This window comes from Nelumbo lutea, chromosome 7 (assembly GCF_056320005.1).
Source record: "Nelumbo lutea isolate HS-2025 chromosome 7, American lotus-T2T, whole genome shotgun sequence".
Taxonomy (NCBI): domain Eukaryota; kingdom Viridiplantae; phylum Streptophyta; class Magnoliopsida; order Proteales; family Nelumbonaceae; genus Nelumbo; species Nelumbo lutea.
The window spans coordinates 42,894,170-42,919,209 of NC_142690.1; the positions used below are offsets into that span (position 1 = coordinate 42,894,170).

Sequence of the window (25,040 nt, forward strand, 5' to 3'; positions counted from 1 at the left end):
TCTCAGTCAACAAAAAAGATGAATCTATCCAGTTTTGAGTACCTAGGGTTAGCCTAGAAGTTTGACGAAGTGTAGGAGATATGTAACAAAGGCAACTCCTTTAGACCACAAGAGCAAACAAAAAGATTGAAATTTCTCATACTTGTGGTTATCTGTTGATGAGGATTATTGCTTTGATCCGTAAGCATTACCACATTGAAATCCACCTGTATACACCAAGGCCACACCCACAGACCTCTTATTGCATAAAGCTCTTCCCATAATTCACACCTTTCCCTATAAATGTTAGGTCCATAGACATTTATTTGAACCCAAACAAAACCAACCTCCACATTCTTGAGTTTAACATGCACTATAAATCTTCCTATCAATTGTTCCAGGCATACTACAGTTTCATTTGTTCAAAATGTTATTATCCCCCCGGAGCTCCCCAAGTTAATACTGACAGATACAGTTCTATTCTCCATCTTGTATCCATTAAACCATCAAAAACATTCCTGTAAATCTACAGTTTTTCGGAAAGGTAAAAGTAAAATGCAATATAATCAAAGAAAAGTTGGTTGTAGATTTGTGTCCTTGTATAACAAGTAGAAAACATTGGGAAATTTCCCATAACTACCACCAAGTCTTAACAAGAAAAAGGATAGGTCTTCAGAGCCATACCTTCAACATCATTCTCAGCATGATTAGCTGCCAATTCTGAGATCCCCATGGTGATATTGTGTAATAGTTTTCCAGAAATCACTATCTGGGCAAGATATTGTTTAGTACCATTGTCAACAGACTTAGAAGAATTTTAATATGTCAACAGACAAAATACTAAGCCTTCTATGAGCTTTCAAACTAAAGATGCAACAAATTTTGATGCATTGGAACCTGCAAAGCTTTGTAGAGGGATAGCATTGTTATTAGTACCAAGCAATGATAATATTCAATTTTTACACATAAAATCACGTCAAAGGCCTTGTACTAGAACATTGCTGATCAACTTATTAACAAAATTGGTTTATGTAACAATCCAGCAAGTACAGCACACTAGCATACTAAGTTTTAACAGTGGTTACTAATATACAGTGTATGCCCTCAAGACCCAATATGCTATGTAGACTGATTTTACTTATGAACAAAAGTTCAGTATCCTTTTTTATTATACGTGTTATTGGGTGTGTTTATATGTAATGGCTCTTGATCTACATTGAAGAATGATGATAATCACTGATTTAATTAGACTTACATAATTTTTGCGTAAACTAAAAGTTCTCTACCAGTGGATAAACACGGGTAGTTTATCCTTACGAGGTTGACATGACTTATATTGCCCAAGGATGAAGCAGTATGTCTGAACTGCTAGGGCTAGACCTAAGGTATCGGCATGGACAATTCTGAAACACTGAACTAGACCATTTCCAATGTGCTCCTAGACCTTTCAATTGATGGAGCTATTGGATTGTTGCTTGTAGTCCAAGACTTGATAGTAGTATTGTGCTGGTATCAAAACTAATCCGCTTTTGATATGCCAACCAGTGAGGTCCTTATGGGGTCAACACCAAGGTATGTTGGAGTTGGAGCAAGTTAGAATAAGATCTGGGAAGCAACTTTTAACGCTAGCCTCAAGGGGGTAAAGTGTAAGTTCTCTAATTCAATCAGAATTCTTGCTACAACCAGACTCCTCAACTTAAACATACGGGCATCAACTCTTCTGAAACAACGACAGGTGTTTCCAGTGGCACAAAACCTATTCAGATTCTACGCATGGAGAATTTCAAGGACATTAATCCAAGCAAGGATTTTGCTCCCTACTTCTTGAATTGCCCGCACAAGTGGAGTCCATCTACACTACCGTAGATCTAACGTCCTAAACTTAGTTGTTTCACTTCCCAGAACTAATTTGCCTCTTCCTTACTACAGAAAATAAAAAGAAAGAAACCTGCATTTAGCTTTCTCACCTGAGCGTCGTCATTTAAGCACTACTCTGATCTGACACATCTCAAAACCTCTACTTCGTCAATTTCAGTGCTAACAAAGCAACCTACCAAACACTTCTCCAACCATCTCACCCTCTGAATAGCACATTCAATCAAATTCACGAAGATCTCTCTCACCATAATTGCATGGCTGCATTCATGGTACCTTCTCTCTCACCATTCAGTGCTTACAGCATTGTGTTCATGGAATTCATTCATGGCCTTCATAACATCAGCCTTCAAGAAGTCTTAATTCTTGTTGTAGAACAAAATGGTAAAACTATCAGCACCAGGAGTTTGATCACCTTCTAGCCCCACTTACCTCCCAATCTTTGTCCCGAAAAGGCTTCTTGAGATCAATCTTCCATAGTTTGTAACTTTGTAAAGTCAGAAATAGCAGCGTTAAGTTCTCATTGGAATGCATATGTTGTTCCCCTTCCCATCAATGCCCCAAGTCATGTTGGACATTCATTCGTTATATGTCCATGCTGTTTTCAATAGTTGCACAAGTTCCTCTTCCTGTAGTGAGAGACAACATGTCCATACTTCTCATATTCATAGCCCTGCACTTTGGATAAAGTTCTCTTCTGTTTAGGCTTGTTTGCAAGAAAAATTATCTCTAACCCAGAATCAGTTTTTCCATTGAAAGTAGACTAAGTAACCAAATGGGCTTTTTCTCTTAGAAATTCTCTCAAAATTGTATCAAGTGAAAGAGTGCTGCCGCTACTCAAAAATTAAGAACAAGGTAGAGGAAGGCAACAAGAGAGAGGGAGGTGGTATAGGAGGAAAGGGTAAAAAAGGTGAGCCTGAAGGGATAGGATATCCATCATATGGACGCCCAAAGATTGCGGAATAAGGGGGCGAATTTAAAAAAAATTTCTCTCCCTTCAACTGGGAATCGAATTCCCTATTTAGAAAATCATATTTTCAAGAATCATTCTTGAACTATAAACTAAACCAGATCTGAACCAAAAGGAGTAGAGAGATAATACCTGATACGGAGAAACAGTATCTCCCAATGGAGGTGTTCACGCCCAAGGAAGGATCCAAAATCTACTCCCACTGAAGATGGCGCAGTGTAGGGTGGAGCAGAATCAACAGTGTTCTTCCAAATGAACTTGACCCTTCGCAAGAATCAATTGGATGGCTTGTGAATACAACTCCAACCAATATTTTCTCCAAAAGATTGGTGTCAAGATCAAATTTTGATTTCTCCCAAGAACTGGAGATCGAACTACTGGAGGCGGCGGTTGTAGGAAGGATGCGGCAAGAGAGTATTCGCAGGGTGCAGAATTCTCTCTTCTTGTGATCTCAGCTCTGAAGACAAGAGTGTGTTGGTTGCATGTCTAAAGGCTGCCGCCCCCTCCTCCTTTTATAATCTCAAAGGGATCAGCTCCTAACCCCATTAGGAGTTGGGAGATCCAAATCATATTTGGATTAGAAGTCCCTTTAAGTGATAAGGGATAACTCTTATCTTATCTGCAGATCAGATCAGCCATCTCCTACCAGATCTAAATCTTATTTAGATCTTGGACTCTCAAAGTGGATAGGGTCTGGGCCCAATCCTATCAGTTGATCCATCTCAAAATTCGCCCTTTAAGTGACTAATCAAATCAGCCCAGTTCGAAATGGGCTTAAGGCCCACTTAAGGTTATGTATTCACTTAGCCTTCCAAACTGCTGCCCAGTTGGGCTTCCTTGTATGGCGTGGGACCCAAACATTGATCTACACATCAGCCACATGGGTCCGGCCCAACCTTTGTTACAAGGCCTGGCCGAATACACTGTTATGGACAGTGCACCTCTTGAAAACCATCTCATGGTCTCTATGGGCCGAGCATTTACCCTAAGTGGTCCCAAGGCCAAGCCACCTTATAACACCCAGGGACTGTGGGCAGATGCAAAATTAGCCCATCAGGTATTATCCTCAATGGTCTTATACTTAACCTCTCAGCTCATAATGATCATACACTGCCAGACAAGAGAGGACCACTCCCTCGGCTACAAGGAACAGTATTGCACTCTCTGCTCACTGATTGGTACATCAAAGACAGCCCAATCCGACACCTAGTGCAATATCATAATCGAGTCTAAGGATCGGGTGTAACTTTCCAGTGTCCAGTTTAAGGGTATTATACAGAAATATACCAAGAGAACATGAATCAAATATGCACTTTTATTCATTTACAATAAACTCATAAAGTACATCATCTTGATTGAAGCTAAGGGCATACAAAACTGTCTAACAGAACCCTATCAAAAATTTGCTTCATGCTATTAAGATAGGGGGCAACTCTGATTCTTCAATTTCTTAAGTGGTCATTGGAAGGTTGAGTGTTGATTTGGGTCCCTAGTTGGATTTTAAAATACCACTCTCGGTCTTGTGGACCCAGTCCAGTGAGATAGAATCGACAGAGAGAGACAGAGTACTTGTTAGAAGGACGAATGACGAAGCCAATCCAGTGAGATAGCAAAGACTTTCAAGGAATTGAAGTCATTAATAACATTGTCTCGACTGAACCCTCGCCAAGTTAAGTCAAGCCCAAGTTCGCTTCGTAGAGAATAAAGATTCTCGAAGACCCGAACTCCGACGATATCTCAAGGAGAATAGAAACCATTAATAACCTTGAAGCCATTAATAATGTTGTTTAACAGAAACCGGCAGGGGAGGGTAGTCTATTCTGTACGGCATGCATAAATGTAAAAGAGCAGGGGAGGGCAGTCTATTCTTCAAAAGGGCATTCGATTGTGGCCAAAGCTATTTGCATTTCCATACAAAAGTTGCAAGTGTTGAGCTTTGTGGAATATGGTGCTTGAATAGGGTTTGGAGGAGGTCTCGCAAATATCAATGACAAGGACAAGCCAAAGCCAAACCTTTCTTGAATCTTCCTTGTACGAGAGAAAGAGAGAGAGAGAGAGAGAGAGAGAACCCACCACCTATAGGGTATATTTTGAAAATTTGAAAGCAAATGAATGGCAAAAGAATCACAACAAACAAGTGCTTATTGGAGGACAAGACTGCCAAACGCCCAATATGAAATAAGCGCTTATTTTTTAAAATAAGCACTTGAAAAATCTGGGTGCCAAATCCGAAAGTGATTATTCGAATAAGCACTTGTTTTTAAGCATTTATTTTTAACATAAACACTCCCAAACACTGTCTAAAACTGTGCTACACAAGTTGGCTAACAGATCGGTTGAATGGGATTCAAAACCCTAACAAGATTGATTGGTCTCACTAGGTTGGATCGAATTCAGCATTGTAAGGGAGATCTTGCATCATCCAATATAGGGGTGAGCATGGGCCAGTTCGATTTGGTTCCATGGCAAAACCTGGAACCTACCCTATAGGGGTTAGTTTTAGGTTTTTGGAACTGGAACCTACCTTGTGAAATATGTTCTTTCGTAAGTTCAAAAAAAGTATGTTCTCTTAAAACGTGATATTTAATAAATATAATATATAGTTTAAAACTTATGATTTCTTTATTGATTAAATTGGATAACTTAATGTGTAGGTTATCATTGTATGGTTCAAAACAAATAATTTAAGTTTTGTAAATATTACCTTTTACACTACTTATTGTACATATGCAAATATTAAAATGAAAACAAATGATCAAATCACTTGAGTAACACAATGGTCAAGTGAGACCATGGCCTTTGTAACCATGAGTGATTGGGTTCAAATCTTCACATCCCCAAAAGTATTTTGTGGTTTATTTCAAGCCAAGTTTTCCAAGGCAAGTTCCACCAAGGTCAGTTCATTAGGTTGGTTCGAGTAGGGTAAACCCCTAGTAGACCCTAAAACCGACTTGGGTGGGGGTCGGTTCCAAGAATTTGGAACAAGGGTCGGTTCCATTCGATTCAGTGTGGCACCTACCCATTTGCTCACCCCAAATCTAATACCCATATCTTTCATCCTACTTATAGATTATGGACAGCTGCGAGAGTCCTATCCTTGTCTTTCTCGGAATCCTACCATAATTAAAAGAAAGTTGGAGAGAATCTTGCTCTCCTAATTCAATCCAAAGATAAGAATCTCTCTAGCTAGTCAAACTAGTAAAATCCTAGTCACACTAGAATCTAGTTGATAATTTGACTAGGATTCTTACATGATACTTTTAAATGACCAATAGCACCTTAATAATTCTAGAAATAACATGTTCAAATTAGGAAAATCCAACTTGTATGGTGTGACAATCCAACTTTTAAATGACCATTCGCTCGCTTCGCTCGCTCATCGAAGCACCAAGAACCCCCTATTTGCTAATGTTGTTCATTCATTCATTGCAATAAAGTATCTTCTTAAAAGGCAATGAAAGTTATAAAATCATTATTTTTTATGTGAAAAATAAGAATTTCAGACCCAAACATAGACTTGCTCGGGCTTGCCTTGAAAAGCGTGGTACAAAGGCGACTCATGGAATCAAGAATCCAATATGTTTTACATCACATTAGCTACTTGAAGCAATGCAGTTAAGGAAAAAGAGAGATTGTGGGTTTTACATGCTTGAAAATGCTTTATATGTTCGCTTTTACTTTTAAATTTTCATTTGAATACGCTTTACATGTTATGTTTATGTATTTTAATTTTAGATAATAGGTTTTTTAAAACATTAATTTTAAAATTTAAGTTTATATTTTCTTATTAATATTATGTTTAATATTTTTTAAAATTTTTGCATTTTTTTAATTTTTTGGCATTTTTTTGAATTTTCTGACTTTTTTATTTTTTTGCTTTTATGTAATTTTGCACCTTGCTTAAAAAGGTGTATGCCTCGCCTTGTGCCTAAGGCGCAAATTGGCCCTTGCGCTTTTAAAAAACTAAATACAGCCAAATTAATCACTTGCAATTAGTCTCTCTACTAATAATACTTGACACCACAATAGGGAAAGACTTTTTCACTCTTTGCCTTTATGACATGATGTCCAACTTCCAACACTAATGGATCCTTCAATAAGGATTCAAATAATCCTACTACTAGTAGATTCAAGAATCCATAGAGGAAGTTATACAAAGTACACACTATTCTTAAATTAGTAGCAAATCCTATCATGTTGATCATTAAAGTACATACCGTCCGTGAATATCCCAACATAGGTATTTGACCTAGAAGGATCTAACTGGTTGGAATATCAAAGATAGACAAGTCTGATATACTCAATTTGTTATGTGCCTTAGGAGATCTCACCCCTAAAAGCTTTGTTAGAGAGAAGGAACCCAAGCACATATATACCCCACAACAGCACCCCATACTACCGAAGTGGGATACCTCACATTAGCATCACATACTACCAACATGGGACAAATGGATCGTAACATTCCACCAAGCTCCATAGTCTTGGCGCCCACATAGTTCGGCTTTGCACTAGTCCACCTATTCCCAATCGAACACTGCAATACTAACGTCACCACCCACGTTGCACGACTGCAATTGGGAGGCATAGTGTAGGCTCTGATACCATTTGTTATGTGCCTTAGGAGAACTCACCCCTAAAAGCTAGCTATTAGAGGGAGGGAACCCAAGCACATAAATACCCCACAACAACACCCCATACTACCGATGTGGGATACCTCACATTAGCATCCCATACTACCAACAGGGGACAAATGGATCGTAACACAATTTGATATCAATATCAAGTCTAGGGATTAAAAGCAACACTTAATTGTTCCACTTCTAAGAAAGTCCAAGAACATCATTAGTTTGACTTCATACATAATACGAATATGAATTGAGGGTATTTAGTAGAATAATTCGATTACACATAATAAATATTCTTTTATTCATAACAAAGGTATGTGCAATTCATCAGTTGGAGCTGAAGGCATACACACACTATCTAACAAGTTAATCCAACGAAACCTCAAGGTAAAGAGCTGAAGAAGGTTGACATGTTAGAGAAGATGCCTTGCAATGATGAAAATAAAAGCTTTGAGGTTTCTTCTAATGTGGTGCCAGAGGATGAGGAGATAAAGAAGGGAAATTTGGATTTAAAGAGGTTAGCAGATAGAGAGGTGGAAATTGGCAAGTCCCTAAGCTTATTCTTTTTAGGAGGGAAGAATTTTACTAGGAAAGCTTTTGAAAGGAAAAGGAAGAACAAAAGTACGAGGAATGTTTCTAAAGCACTTCAGGAGAAATTTGGGATGAGGAGGTTAGGAAGGGTTTAGAGAGATTAAATATTAATTCAGCTTCTTTGGAGCCTATTTGCTTCCAATCATTTTTTTATTATAATAACTCTAAAATGATTTCATTAATTATAAAAACATGGGTACAACAAAAAGTTGTGAAAAAAACCAGCTTTAGTAAGCTAACCCAAAACAATATTACAAATTAGCCTAAAACATGTGTTCTTTGAACCCCTTGCTTTGCTAAGCTATCTACCAAACTGTTGGCAGATCTCCTCACTCACCCCACCTGGATGGACATGTCCCTTGAAAACAATTTAAATCCGCTGAAATTCATTCTTCAGTTGCCATGTCACCCCTCCCCCCTTTTGCAACCATTTTATCACAGTTTTTGAGCCCCCCTCGATGATCAGTTTATTAATTCACAAATCTTTAGCCTTTCCAACCCCATATGTTGCAGCTAGAAACTCTGCCCTTGCCACACCACCCTACTCCACAAGACCGGAGTACAGAGCAATGATGTTTCCATCTTCATCTCTAACAAACCTCCCAATGCCTTAGGGGGCCCAGATTACCCACACAACTCCCATCAAAGTTCAGCTTCTTCAAGCCACAATTGTTGTCTTGTAAATTAGGAGGCAGCAATAAGTCCGCAAACCTAAAAAATCTTCAATTTTAAAATCTGAAAACATTTTCAAACTTTTTGCCCAATGTGCCACCCTCAATGTTATTGTTTCGACCAAGGCTTCCTTACATTTTTCTTTTCCTTCAAATATCCTTGCATTTCTTTCCTCCCAAACAGTCTAAAGTAGTGCCACTCTAATACATCTCCACAAGATCCTACCACTCCTTTTAGTGCCACTAATACCATTAGGGCTAAACAAACCCTGCAATCTGACAGGAGAAGACCACCTGCACCCAAAAAGGGAAGCAAACCAATTCCAAAAAAAAAAAAAAAAAACTGACAAAAGGACAAGATATTAGAAGGTGGAAAGCAATCTAAATATTCAACTTACACAGGACACACCATTTGGGGGACAAACACCAACTTGGTTTTTTGCTTTGAAGTACATCAAAGGTATTATTACAACCATGAAATACTTCGCAACAGAGAAAGCACTGATTTTAGGGGAGTTGGAGAGCATCAAATTTCCTTGACTGGGAAAGGATGAGAGGAGGGGGTGGCTACCAACGAGTGTAGAAAGGATATACAAGAAAACAACCTGTCAGAACTTGACCCACCTTATCCCAAGAAAAGTGAATTCATCAAGCCTAACAGCTCGGACACTACAAGAAGTTTATTTGCTTCTGATCCATTAGTGCAAGATTGGTTTCACTCAAGCTTCTCCTTCTAATATTTGTTTTAGTTTGGGTGGGTGTTTTTATAGTATCTTTATGGGGTGTTAAAACTTGTTATTTGGTTGTATTCAGTTTTTGTGATTCTTTAATAAAGATTTCCTTTTAACTATCAAAAAAAATTAATAGTAGAGAGACTACATTATAAATGATTAATTAGGCTCTTTAACCTAATGGACATAATCCAATTTGAACCAATGGGCCTAAGGTGGAAGAACTTAGCTTCAAGGATGTGTGACATTTATGGGCCAAATTGGAAGTGCAAACGCCTAGGACAATTTCTCCATAGTTAAGAGGGCAAGGTCAAGGTCCCACCTTGTTTAGAGAGGAGGGAATCTTGGTTCAGACTAGAGGCTTATGGGTCCCATGGCATACAAAACTCTCCTTCTCATACTCCTCTTGAATTAAGTAGAAACTCACTAGGATTGGTGAACTTGACTAGTTTGACCAATCAAATCCAAGGCTGAATGAAAACTAACTAAATAGGAGCCCTTTCCTGATTTGATTATGGAACCAATTAGGCAATTCAATTAGACATCTCTAGAGTTTAAATACCTAGAGATCGACCAACATCGTGACACTCTTATTCTCTCCAAGACTCTCACTAGTTCAGCCTTGTAAGACAACTATTCTCACAATTCAATCTAGGATTTTCGATCACCATTTTAACTGTTATTACAAGCAGTCCTTGACCTTCAATTGCCACATATTTTGGTGGAAAATAACACTAAAAAGGTGCTACTTCTGATGCAATTTAATGCTGGTTCCAAGAGTTAAAGCATCAGGCTATGTGTAGGTTGAGTCATCTTCAATTTCAACATCGCCTTTGTGAGAAGCACCAGGAGTTCTGGGTTTGAACTTCACAGCCAGGTTCTGCACTTGTGGTGACCTCCATCATATTGGCATACTTTCTAACCACATTTTGATCTAAAACACCTCAGTCCAAATCCTATGTTCAATCCTTGTAGGAAAAATTGTATTCTCTTAGGTGAAAATTTTTCAGCTTTCAGCAGTTTTCAGTGCATTAAGTTTTGAACTTACATATTCCTGGGGCTGAATTTTTCATCAAAATTAGCATTAGTACCTTCAGCTATAAGGTACAATCAATAATTCAATGATTAACCATAAAAATATCGTTTAAAAGCACTACAAACTTTTAACTACCACTTGAGAACAGCAAAAATCTATTTAAATGAATTACAACAGATACAGAGTACTTGTAAACTCCAGATATGTTGAATGATTAAAGCCCCATTTGGTTCATAGGAATAGGGGTCTGGAATCAGAATCGGAATGGCCTATGAGTTCCATTCCCATTCCTGCTGGAATGGCATTCCCCCATTTGAGGGAATGGCCATTCTCGGCCCCTCCCTTGGGAATGAAATCTCATTCCTGCTGTTTTCAAGTCCCATTCCCATTCCTGTCTGAAACAATCAGACTATGGGAATGGACCATTCCGGTTCCGATTCCGGATGATTTCGATTCCGATTCCGACTACAAACCAAACAGACCCTAAAATAACTGTAGATGTAAATGTAATGGAATATGACTCAGAAGCATAACAAAAATACCTGTATTGAATGATTAAAAAACCCAGTTGTTAATCTTTGATGACGCTTTGATAGACAAGGATATCCCCGTGCATTCGTTAAAAATGTCTGTGAAAACAAAAAAAAAATAGTTTACCATAACTAAATAGACCCTACAATACAACAAGTTAAATCTAATCATTCAAAATAAAGCACCAATCAAACCTTAAGAAATATTTACATTGGTATGAACTATGGCTGCCCTTACAGGCTCCCCAAACCAACGTCCAAGTGAGTTTGCAGATGGTAGTAAACTCCTGGTGAACAAGCAGTGATACTTAATTTTATGTACAAGTAGCACATTGCTATCATGCAGTGATTGTTAAAGTAGCTCCTCTGTAAGACCACAAATAAGAAGTTTGTCTCACTCACAGTATATCAAGTGCTATTGACAGTTGACTGTGATGTTCACAAAGCAGACGAAATGAATTCCACCATTCCCAGGAATCACCACTCTGGAAGTTAATGAAGCAAGATGGTTCATAAGAAAATTTGAAAAATCAGAACAACCAGAGCATAAAAAAAGCAATCAAGTAGCTGCCAAAAGGCCCACAAGTGTGGAAGTTGATATCTAATGAGCTTAATCCCAAATCCCAAGAAACATAAGATTAATGGAACAAGGATACCCTTTATAGGAACTAATTAAGAAAAATCTTTTAGAGAAGCTAATTTCAAATTGCCATTAATACTAGGCCACCTGGAAACGAGGAAATATATCTGTTTCAGAGACTTGAACATCATGCCAACACTTGGAACTTGGCACATCATATTCCATGGCAATGCTCCAAGCCCTATCTTAAGTCAGCATATAACCTTGGCATTTCATATTGATAGATAGTCCATGCTTTATTTTTCTAATTTTAAAATTTATGTAATAAATATCAGTTACCAAATGCCTAAGCACCTAATACTTGGCGCCAAGTACCTAAGTAACACTACACAGCTGGCAACGGGTAGGGTACCCATGCAAATTGCCCTACCCATGATGTTCCTTGAACATCATGCCAACACTTGGAACTTGGCACATCATATTCCATGGCAATGCTCCAAGCCCTATCTTAAGTCAGCATATAACCTTCGCATTTCACATTGATAGATAGTCCATTCTTTATTTTTCTAATTTTAAAATTTATTTAATAAATATCAGTTACCAAATGCCTAAGCACCTAATACTTGGCACCAAGTACCTAAGTAACACTACACAACTGGCAACGGGTAGGGTACCCGTGCAAATTGCCCTACCCATTCACGAACCCGCCTATGTATCCCTGATTCCAAACCCGTCCCAAACCCGTCTACCTTTTCCTCTCAATTTCCCAAACCCGTCCCAACCCGTCCCAACCGTTAAACTCCTTGACCAAATGTTTTCTACTAAAAAATGTTTCTTAATGCTTATAGTGTGACTTGAATCCAGATCAATTAATGATAGCACCAAATCTCTTAACACTACTTTAAGCCACTAAACCATCTTGCCTTTTGTGTTATTTAATGAAATAAAATAGATTTTATTAACTTTTGTGTTCATCAAAACAATCAACACATGTATATGATTAACAATTCCAACTAAAAATTAAAAGAAATAATATTTAAAATTAGCATTTTATAACTAAATGTAATAAACAATCTATCAAATCCAAATTTACATCAAATGATGATTTTAATCGTGAGAAATTTATATAAATAAAATATTAATAATAGAATAATTATCTAGCACTTAAAATTTATAAATTTGTGAATGATATATAATACAATAGGTTCATATTTATGCAACCCAGGTATCAGATATCGAATACCCTAAAGTCAAAAACCAAACCCGTCCCAAACCCTATAGGGTTTTAATCTAAAATCCCAAACCCATCCCAAAACCTATAGGATTTTGATAAACGGGTCCTATTAGGGACGGGACGGGTCGGATACTCGAAAATTCCCGCAAAATTGACATCCCTAACACAAGCAGCTATGATTAATGAATATAAGATAGTTTCAACACCTACAGAGTAATATCCACATTGCTGAGATCACTCACCAAATGGTTGGGGCTGGCATCCATGGAATCATCATCAGGCTTTTCCAAAGGAACCCTAAGCCACAACTTTTACAAAGAAACAAAACATAAGAACAGATAGCAGTAACAACAAAAGTTGAACAACTGAAATAAGATTAGTTTGATAAAAAAAGGCACCTGCATATTATTTAAACCCTGCAATATCTGATTCACGCATCTTGCATAGTTTCCACAAGATGTTCCTCGTGGAGGAGGAAGAAGACAGGCCTGCAATAGGTTCATATAAAACATGTAGGTGAGTAGAGCAAAATACAAAAGCTTATCTATGCCAAAAAGAATGAACTGTAGGCATCGCAAGCCACCTATCATACACACATACAAGTACTGGCAAGAGCAGAAAAAGAAGAAGCAAGCATACGACTCTCCATGTCCAAAAACCTGGACACAAATACAGGTATGAGAATCCCATATAGCATGCCTATATCATGCGTTTATATCTAGTTTACTAAAAGTAGGTGTCATTTCTAACTTACATAGGTTTCTATGATTTTATAAAAGGATTCGGAGCCAGAAGATGTCGACCACCTACTCGACCACCTTAGAAGAACAAGTGGATAAACTAGAAACCAATATACAATAGATAGTCGGAGATATGCAGGAGCTGAAGCAAGCCATCATGGCGATGTCCTCCCAACTCTCTACAACTAGAGGCTGCAACAGTGAAGGCAAGAGTTCTAGTCAAGCGGGCTTAAGAAGGAAAGGAGGGCTATTGGGGCGACCAATGAAGATCGATTTTCCCTTTTTTTCTCATGTGATAATCCTATCTCCTGGATATTTAGAAACAAGCGGTATTTTGAATACAACGAGGTACCCGGGCATCAACGGGCAGCAATGGCCTCCATCCATATGGGAGTAGAAGCCATATTGTCGTACCAATGGTACCGTCGCTCTCGCCCCCAATTGACTTGGCCAGATTTAACTGAGGCTTTATGTTAGAGGTTTGGACCTTCTGGCTACAAAAATTTTGATGAAATACTCCCTAAACTCGAGCAGCTCGACTATGTGTGTGACTATCAACAAGAGTTCGAGTGCTTGGGAGCCAAGGTTTATGGATAGCCTAAAAATGCTCTAGTCGGAAGTTTTGTAGGGAGCCTACGTGAGGTTATTAAGACAGAGGTGAAGGCCCTTCACCCTACTACTGTCGATGCCACCGTAGGGCTGGCTAGACTTCATGAAGAGCGCCTGAATCGGCTTAAGATAAACAAAAATCCTAGCCCACTTTCAATGACCCCACCCAACTGACCGAATCCAAGGAACCCAAAAACCACTGGTGCAACCGTTCCCCTGAGAAAGTTGACTTGGTCAGAGATGTAATCACAAAGAGAGCGTGGTCTATGTTATAACTATGATGAAAAGTTTTCTCCCGACCACCGCGCCAAGAGACAACAGCTCTTCCTCCTCCGATCGGATGAAGCTCTTGAGGAAGACGAGTCCTCAACCCAGAGGAAGAAGTTGAGGTTGATACAGACAAACCGGAGATTTCTTTACAGCCCCTGGTTGGCCTGGACTCACCCAGTACCATGAGAGTTAAGGGATAGTCAAGGGGCGTCAAGTTTCCATCCTAATCAATAGTGGCAGCACCCTTAACTTCATTACTGGGTTGTTGGCTCGCCAGTTGGGCTTTCCGATTGAACCAGTCAAATTCTTTTCCATCCATATAACTAATGGGAACCGGCACAGATGTGGTGAGGTGTGTCGAGCCATAGATATCATGGTTCAAGGGCATCGGTTCAGCATTGAATTGCATCCGCTAAACTTTAGAGGGGCCGATGTGGTCCTTGGTATCCAATGGTTATGCCAACTGAGGCAAGTGGAATGAGACTAGAGAACCTTACTATAGAATTTACTGTTGACGGGAAAGTGTACCCTTAAGGGTTTGGAGCCTAACCAACCCAAGGCGACTGATTATAACTTTGTGGCCAAACAGTGCCAACTCATGGAACCCCCTCTTGTAATGATGTTGGGCCCTAACCTCAATGGGCCAGCTCACCAAACCAAGAGCAAGCCCTAAAACAGCTTTTGAAGGCCTATGAAGATGTGTGAGGATGTCAATGGGTCGGGTTCGACACGGATTTACATCAATCCTAACCCAACCATCCAACACTCCAACCCGAACCCAATCTGACCTGGCTTAAAAATACATTATTCCTAAACCTAACCCAACACTAATAGGGTTTAACTCGGTTCTGACTTGACTCGTATAGTTCTAAATGTATTTTTTTAACACATTTTGAAAACCTAAAATACATTAAATTAAATAAGGAAATTGTTTTATACATTCTAAGGTGTTATTTTTCCATTTAAAAAAGAAGAAGATCAAAATCAACATATAAATAAATTATAAACTTTAAGCCTATAAAGTTAGAAGTCAAAAATTTGCAAGAATACTTGGTATATATGCAAGGTATCATGACCCGCTAGGGCAAGTCAACTAAAGCCCAAACTTGACCCGAACCCGACTTGAGTCAAAGAATCAAAACCCTAACCCGACCCTAAACAAAATATACTTGACCCTAACCCGACCCAATGACATCCCTAAAGATGTGTTTTACAGTCCTATGGGCCTTCCACCCCCTATAGCCCAGGATCACTGAATTCCCATTCTACCTGGACAAGGGCCCGTAAATGTGTTCCCCTACAGATATCCAAACTACCAGAAATTGGAGATAGAGAAAATAGTGAATAAGCTTTTACAACAAGGGCTGATTATCATTCCCAATTCGAGTCCCTACTCGTCCCTAGCTATCCTTGTCGAGAAGGATGGGACATGTAGGTTTTGTGTGGATTATCATGCACTGAACCAGATCACAGTCAAGGATCAGTTTCCGATTCCTATAATAGACGAGTTACTTGATGAGCTCAAGATGGCTACTATATTCTCAAAACTGGACCTAAGGTCGGGCTACCATTAGATTCTGGTCCACTCGGATGACATTCATAAAACAGCCTTCTAGACCCACAATGGGCATTATGAGTTATTGGCCATGCCCTTCGGGCTAACCAATTCCTCATCCACATTTCAGTCAGTTATGAATGACATATTCCGCCCATTTTTGCATCAGTTTACATTGGTTTTCTTTAATGATATCTTGATATATATAGCCCTGATCAGTGATTTAAAAGGCGTGCCTCAAGCGTTCCTAGGCGCACAGGTGTATGCACCTCGCCTAGGTCCTAGGCACACCTCTTTCAAAAGATGTGCGCCTAGTGCGCTTGAAAGTTGTAAAATCATTATTTTTAATGTGAGAAATAAGAATTTCAGAACCTAACATAGGTTTGTTTGGGCTTGCCTTGAGAGGCGTGCTACAAAGGCGACTCATAGAATCAAGAATGCAATATGTTTTACATTACATTAACTACTTGAAGTAATGCAATTAAGGAAAAAAAGAGATTATGGGTTTTACATGCTTGAAAATGCTTTATATGTTTGCTTTTATTTTTAAATTTTCATTTGAATACACTTTACATGTGATGTTTATGTGTTTTAATTTTAGATAATAGGTTTTTTAAACCATTTATTTTAAAATTTAAGTTTATATTTTTATTAACATTATGTTTAAAATTTTTTAAATTTTTTGGCATTATTTTCGAATTTTCTGACTTTTTTTTATTTTTTAGCTTTTTTTTGTGTAATTTTGCGCCTTTCTTAAAAAGGCGTACGCCTCGCCTTGCGCCTCAGGCGCAAATTGGCCCTTGCGCTTTTAAAACACTGGCCCTGATTGGACCAGCCACCTTGAACACTTAGACAGCACTTTGGGCCTTCTTAGGAAGCATCAGTTATTTGCCAAGTCCTCTAAATGCATATTCGGCCAGAATGAATAACATTATAGTGTTCAGTTACAAAATTCTTGCCATGGGCCACATTCTTTTTAGAATGAATAATCAGCCCATAGCACAAAAATTGAGGTAGCTTGTAACATGAAAAATAATCATGCTTCATCGAGGAAACTCTACCTACAAAACTGCTGCCATAAATGTTTACTAGTGGACTACCACAAAAGTACTTTAACGAAAGCACTTTTATAAAAGTACTTTTACACAAAAGCACTTTTATAAAAGTACTTTTATGGAAGAACTTTTACAAAAGTACTTGTTAAAATAACTTACAGTACTTTTGCAAAAATACTTTTATAAAAGCACTTTTACAAAAATACTTTCATAAAAGCACTTTTACAAAAGCACTTTTATGAAAGTACTTTTATCAAAGTATTTTTATGAATGCACTTTTACAAAAGTACTTTTACATAGGACACTTGCCAATAATGAAAAGAATTCATTTTTAAGAAAAAAAAAGTGTTTGGTTTATAGCAATATTTTCTCATTCTGCCTATTTTTACCAACTCATGTTCATTTTAGAATTTCATCTTGGGGAACAATGAGAAAGAATGAGAATTGAACCAAACATGGCCATAGTGTCTCAAGGAACGGTCACAGACGATCCAAATAAGGTGGCCAGCATGGTAAATTGGCCTAGGCCCTCATCAATTCCCAAACTTAGGGGATTCCTTGGACTGATAGGTTACCACCAGCGCTTCATTCGCAATTACAGGCTCCTAGCTGGCTCACTTACACAGCTGTTGAAAAAGAATGCATACACTTTGAATGATCAAGTTGAAGCCACCTTCGAGGCACTTAAGAAGGCAATCTCAATGCTCCCCACTCTCACCCTCCCCGATTTCTCTCAAGAATTTATCATCTAGTGCAATGCAAGTGGTTGTAGAATTGGGGCAATGCTAGTGCAACAAGGTAAGCCCATAGCCTTCTTCAATAGGGATTGTCAGGCCCAGCATTATCAAAGTCCACCTATGAAAAGGAGCTTATGGCTGCGGTTCTTGCTGTTCAGAAATGGAGAACCTACTTACTAGGGTGGCAATTTGTGATAAGGGCGGATCAACGCAGCTTAAAATACATCTTGGAGCAGCAGATTCACAGGTCGGAACTGAAGAAATGGTTATATAAGTTGTTAGACTTCAATTACAGGCTGGAATACAAACCTGGGACATCCAATAAGACCGTTGATGCCCTATCTAGGGCCCATGAATTGAACTCCATAGGTATTTCCAGGCCCGTTTACCCTCTCTTGGAACGGTTGAAGGCGACTAGGAAGAGGAGCGGCGGATCTGAACCCATCTCTGGCTTCCCTCTCCCTGATCTTCTTCTCTCTTCTCCTTCTTCTTCCCCTCTTCCCCAATTTTCTCTCTCGCTCTGTTTCGTCACCGCTGCTGCAAGTTGCAGCGGCAGTAAATATGCGCATCACCGCTGCCTGTTTCGCTGCAGATCTGGTGAAGACGAAAAGAATAGGAGTGCCCCTCGCAGATGGCCGCAGATCGCCGCTGCCCTTCACACTGGTCCCTTGCCAGGTGAAGAAGGTGGTTCTTTCAGTTGTAACAGTACTTTCCCAAGCTTTTCTCATTCCATCCCTCTCTTTCCCTCAAAACAAATGAGGGAATATTCCCTTTTTCTCATCCCCATCCCACAAACCAAATGGAGCCTTACAGGACCTCATACGACTTTTCCATGGTGGACATTCAGGTATCCTAAGAACTTATAGAAGAATTGCTTCACACTACATCTGGACTGGAATGAGGAAGGCAGTTCAGGAGTTTGACACCAAATGCCCTACTTGCCAGCATTACAAGTATGAAACTCAAGCTCCAGCAGGCCTTCTCCAACCTTGCCTATACCAGATCAGGTATGGGATGATATAACTATGGATTTCATAACCAGCCTACCCCCATCATTTGGAAAGACAGTAATTCTAGTAGTGGTAGACCGACTTTCCAAATACAGCCACTTTTCAGCATTAGCACATCCCTATACAGCAGCCCAAGTTGCCAAGGTGTTCGTTTGTCCAAGACATAGCCAAGCTCCATGCCACACCGAGGTCTATTACTACTGACAGGGACCCCGCCTTTATGAGCAGATTCTGGTCTGAATACTTCCAGGTTCAGGGATCTCTCCTACACCACAGCACCAGCTACCATCCCCAAACCAATGGAAAGTCAAAAGTGGTAAATCGGTGTTTGGAGACTTGTTTGAGGTGTTTCACAGGAGAAAAGCCAAGGCAGTGGGTCAAGTGGCTGCCATGGGTTGAGTATTTGTACAACACCACTTACCATAGCTCCACCGGAATGACTCCCTTCAAGGCCCTATATGGGAGGGAGCCCCCAGCCATGCTACCATATGAGAAGGGGTTCACTCAGGTAGCCGAGTTAGAGGACCAACTACTAGCTAGGGATGCTATCATTCAATCCCTCAAGCACCACTTGGAAAGAGCAAGGCAGGCTATGAACATCCAATATGACAAAACATCATGACATCTCTTATCAGGTGGGGGACCTAGTGTATCTCAAACGACAGCCCTACAGACAGACATCAGTAGCCCACAGAACATGCAGAAGTTTTCACCACAATTCTTTAGGCCCTTTTGCATCTTAGAAAGGATACGAAAGTTGCTTATCGCCTTGACCACCCATCCGCTGCACAGCTTCATCCCGTATTCCATGTCTCCTTGCTGAAGAAACATCAGGGGGGAGGAGCTATCACTCAGTCATTTTTCTACCTGCCTTCAATGATGAATGGGAACTGATAGTTCAGCCTCTCAATATCTTAGATTTCTGTTGGGTTAAGAATGGCAAATAGATAGTCCAAGAAGCTCTAGTAGTTTGGGACCAACTCCCTACAGAAGATGCCACCTGGGAAAATTTTTGAAAGCCTCAAACAGCAGTTTCCTCACTCCAACCTTGAGGACAAGGTTGATCTCCAAGGAGGAGGAATTGTTAAGACTCAGGGAGCACAACATCAGCCCACCCAGACTCCAACGGCTAGATCCAGCCCAGCTCGAGCAGCAGCTGAGAAAGCCATGTCAGTAGTCTGTTACAACAGCCCATGTGCGACATGAGCTAAGGATTATAAAATACTGGTATTACAGAAGGAAATGAATAGTGCATCATTTTCTTAGAATTATCTCTTCTTCTCTTTCGTAGGAGGCAGAGCTGCCCTCAAAGCAGTACTTGATCTCCCACTCCATGCATGTCCCACCAAAGCATCATGGGATCTCATGTCGCAATTGACTGGGAATGGCTAAGGAATATCCCAAAAGGCTGCATGTACCTACCTTTCCAGCTTTTCCCCTATAAACACAGGATTTGATCACCCACCAATGCAGCAAGTCCCAGAATAGTTTGTCACCCCTGAGCCTCAGAGAGCATATACATCTACCACATACCATTCAACATTTAGCACCCTTGGCACCAACCAATATACCTACCTTTTCAGCTTTTCCCCTATAAACACAGGACTTGATCACCCACCAATGCAGCAAGTCCCAGAATAGTTTGTCACCCCTGAGCCTCAGAGAGCATATACATCTACCACATACACTCTGAACAAGACATTCAACATTTAGCACCCTTGGCACCCAGACTCCCAACCTTCAGCGTCCACAAACCTTTCCTCGTCTACCAACTTACACCTAGATATAAAAGATTATACCTTTCTAACATGATGTCTGAACCTTTAATATTCAAAGGAAGAAAGTGCTCATAGGGCAATACGAACTTGGTAACCTCTCTCCACAAGCCACCTCCCATAACCCAGGGAAAAGCTAAATTTGGGGTTGGAAGATTGGAATCACTCAGCTACTGATAAATAAAACGTGATCTTGTGAGGTATGTGGAGTGAAAGAAACAGTAGAACATTCAACAAGAATTTTTACACTCCAGTTCTCATTGATTTGATCAAGGTGATTGTTTCTCCCTGGATCTCAAGTTGTGACAATTTTAAAGGACTTTCCATGGACTCCATTCTTATAGGCTGGTTCCATTTGCTGCACAACATGTCTACATATCTACCGATGTGTCCTTTGTTGGGTCTCAGACATCCTTCACTACCCCTCCTCAGGGCGAGAACAGTAACATTGTCCATACCTGTAAAGAGAGATGAGAAGCCCAAGCTATTTCTTGCTTCAAAGCAATTTCAGAATCTATCCGAAGCACTTCATCCTCAGAATCCAAGTCAATCCAAGAACTGATCTTGCCTGGATAAAACAGAGGAAGAACCAAATGTAAGGGCATCTCAACAACCTGCTAAAACATTTAAAATATACAAAGAAAATAGTATAACCTTAAACGAAATTGCTATCAGTAGATTAAACCAAATTCATGTAAAAGGATTCAAAGCATGAAAGGTTGAATGAATGATCAGAATACTTTGTCTTTGTACACGGAAACCATACCAAAAAAATGATCACAGGCAGCCAACCAACCATTATGTCTCCAATGGTTAGATTCCAGTATGTCCAATTCTAAAGCCATAGAAAATTTAAGAGGAGGTCTAGGGTTCCATGAATTGCTCCCCTGACTAGTTGAAACTGAGATATTGGAAAATAAATTTCAAAAACGGAACACCCCTGACATGGTCACTTACGATACTAAACTCTGAAAATAAAATTCATTGAACTCATGAAATTGACAGAGGAGTTTCATCACAAATCAAGCACATAAAAAAGAAAACAAAATGTTGGCAGAAGCTCTAATTATGATTTAATAGTGATTAAAAAACAATCAGTTCACCTAAAACATACCACAATTATTTGTGATGGCTACACAATCCATCATTTGGCACCCCGCTCTATCAACATCAAGGAGCATTTCCTTCGGTAAATTAAAAGTTCTCAGGTCTTCTCTCACAACCAAAATCCATAACTGTCAAAGTCCTAAGAATTATAACATGACAATGATTCAAACCATTAATTCTAAGGGCCTTGATTCTAAAACATCTGAACTTTTTTTTGAAAAGTCTTGCCATTATTGTTTGAATCTTACACTTCAATTGTTGGTTTTACATGCTATATGATTAATGCGATTAAAATCATCTCAATAGTCTTAGTCTTCCCCCTCGTCTTTCCTTCGTTTCTTATAATTTTATTCGAGGGACTTGTTTTAAAATTCTTACTAGAACACAATTTACCAAGGTTATATAATACCTATTTAAAAACCTTATTGGATTTGGTTTCTATCGTATACAGGTTTAAGAAACATAATATGTGAGGCTAACTGACTTCCAAGACAAACTTGTTTACATTATAATATGCTTTAAACGTAAAGGCGGTAAACTCTGTTGTATCAAGTGCATACATCGTAAAGAGAAACCACTTAACAAACAAATGGACTCAATAACACGGCTAGGTGTATCTAAGACCTTGCCATAGGGCTGAAAACATGCGTAAGGTAGTAATTTAACAAATGTGGCTTCCAAGAATATCAGTTGTCTAAATTGAATATTGAACAACAATACAAGAGATTAATATATGCATAGAAGTCCTTAGGCATGCATTTGTAGGAAATTATGCATTTGTAAGTTGATAAATACTAGGTCTTTTATGTTCCATTTTCATACTTTTCTCATAAAAACTATTAAAGGCAAATAATGAGAAGAAAGAGATCAGAATATGAATACCAATCTAAAAAAGAACAAGAAAGATGCAATGCACAAGTCGCTCAAAGAACTAGAGTATAAATATGAAATTGATGTTACACAATAGAACATACCCACAACATGACTACTCCACTGTGAAGGGCTTAAAATTAAATCTGATCCTGCAAACGGAAGAACACTGGCGCTACTACCATCACTTTTCACTAAGCTAGGCCTATAAGTTGGATCCATCTGTGTCAAGTTACAAATGCATAACTGTAATGGGACAGTGGAATACAACAAACAAGTTTATACATCAATTAACTAGAGAGTATTATTTCCATATATATAGTCTAATGAGAAGTCAAATTTTTGGAGAAAAAGTATGAGCAAGATTCAAAAAGACAGAAACAACATGAAATAACACCTATAATTTCTAAAAAACAACAATGCAAAAAATAAATAAATAAGTCTACAGAATCCACTTGATAGACTTTCTTCGTACTTCACAGACTCCCCCCAGCTCCAAAGAAAACATTTCCTGAGATGCTTAGATTGCCATGAAATTAAGATTAAAACATTTAGGACCTTGAGATGAGAAGAAAACATAAAACTCTATTAAATAACAAAAGGACAAAACTAAGATGAGCATTGAAGAAAGAATGTTCACAGATTCTACACCCAGATCAAGTTACACAACACAAGAACATTTTAACCTTGAACTTTTTTTTGGATGAACAACAGTATAATTTTATTAAATCAGAAACTGATTTAGAATTGTGATTTCATACAACATCCCATGGAAAGGCGTGAGCTGCAGCCCCTCCTAGAAGCTTACAAGTAAACTAGGAATAAATTACAGAAATCACAGCTGAGCCCAAAACAGTTCTTCCCTATTTACTCCTTGCTTGGCCAATACATTAGCCAAAGCATTTGCTGATCTCCCCACCCACTGTATAGAAACCAACATATTGCTTGTCAACCAATTAAATTTCTTCATTTCATTCTTGTAGCACCATATAGTACCTCAGGGTTTTTCAACCAGCCCACCACCACCTTGGAATCCCCTTCAACTATCAAATGCTCTATCATCAACTGGTTTGCAAATTGCACCCCTTGTACAGCAGCTAATAGCTCTGCCCTGATAGAGTCTCTGAATCCTAAAGGACCCGAGTAAAGCAGAACAATCTCACCACTCTTGTTCCTCAGAACACTCCCCATTCCAGAACAAATTAGAACCATAGAATGTTACACCCATCATAATTCAAACTACCAACTATTTTTGTCTCTTCCATGCTTCAATTCAGATAGTAGAGTTGATATTTATCATAATATTTTTTTGGAGAAAATATTTATCATAATATTATATATGGATTGTATTCCAAAAAAATTCAAACAATTTGAGACTTTTCATTCACTTCATTTTGGAAAATATGTACCATACACAATTTTTACAGGTAAATAGAAAAACATCTCTTATGTAAACACAAATGCAGTTGCCACAAATAAAACACTGCATCTTATTTCAGTACCATTAGATTCATGAATACCATCTAACTGGGAAAAAATTTCCTGGATGCTAAACAAGAATGTATTAGTATAAAGCTGGTTGCCATATTTTGAGGCCCAGGTTTATCACGGTCAAAGGGGTTATCCCCCATTGAGGGCTTGAAGCATATTTCATGCTTCCAAATTTCAATAATTCAAAGATGTAGAAATAAAAACACACCCTTAAGACCAAACGTTTTAACTAAACACTAGAAGAAGCACAGGAAATTTTTGGCAGAAATGTACTTATCAGAAAAAATGGCAGAAAAAGGTACTTCTCAAAACATTTATTTAATTGCAATCCACTAGTGTATTCAGAATCAGATTATAACTAGGGGAGACAATAATAAACATGGGAAACAAAAAAATTCAGAGGTTAGTAATGCTACTTGAATACGAAATTATCTACATCTATTTTTCGTTGAAGTACATATATTTCATAAAAAATATCTCATACAAGAAGCAAGTAAGTGTGTGGTAAAATTCACCATGCATTTCCCTTTCACATAAGAATCATATATAAATCCCTTCCCCTATTGTATAAGGTTTATATACAAACATGGCACAAAAAAATATATCCCTTCCCTTGTTGTATAAGGTTTATATACAACCTTATTGTATAAGGTTTATATACAAACATGGAAAATGCAAGTATCAAAATCAATGTGATCCTAGAATGTGATTCGACTTTAGGATGTCAAAACCTCATTGTTTTGATTGGCTTAAGTTACTGCATTTACAAAATGACAGCCCATAGTACTGAAATGTTCCTTGTTGATTGGCAGACCTCTATACCCCTCCTCTCCAACAATTAGGGGTGCAAGTCAGGCTGGAGGAGGATGGTAGCTAGAGCCTTACCAAGACCTTCTTCGAATCATAGTTTAATCAGACTATCCCAACAAACAATGAAATGAGGTCCTTGCCCATTTATTTAAGAATATGTGGTTACTTCAACTTTTGTACCAAAAGTGA

General features: G+C 38.7%; 1 protein-coding gene across 4 annotated transcripts in view; it reads right to left on the reverse strand.

The window, feature by feature from the left end:
- SKB1 (SHK1 binding protein 1) overlaps positions 1–25,040 on the reverse strand; it is a 43,030-nt gene that overhangs the window by 14,843 nt on the left and 3,147 nt on the right. For all 4 annotated transcript variants that reach the window (XR_016102120.1, XM_088954142.1, XM_088954143.1 and 1 more), the window contains 8 exons: positions 22,655–22,772; positions 21,032–21,141; positions 13,221–13,310; positions 13,065–13,130; positions 11,411–11,493; positions 11,220–11,295; positions 11,021–11,107; positions 664–748 (listed from right to left, as the gene is read on the reverse strand). Coding sequence is in view for 3 of the 4 variants with exons in the window: in XM_088954142.1 (XP_088810268.1) it covers positions 664–748; positions 11,021–11,107; positions 11,220–11,295; positions 11,411–11,493; positions 13,065–13,130; positions 13,221–13,310; positions 21,032–21,141; positions 22,655–22,772 (715 nt within the window). In the remaining variant the exon portion in view is untranslated. The remainder of the gene's footprint in view (positions 1–663; positions 749–11,020; positions 11,108–11,219; positions 11,296–11,410; positions 11,494–13,064; positions 13,131–13,220; positions 13,311–21,031; positions 21,142–22,654; positions 22,773–25,040) is intronic.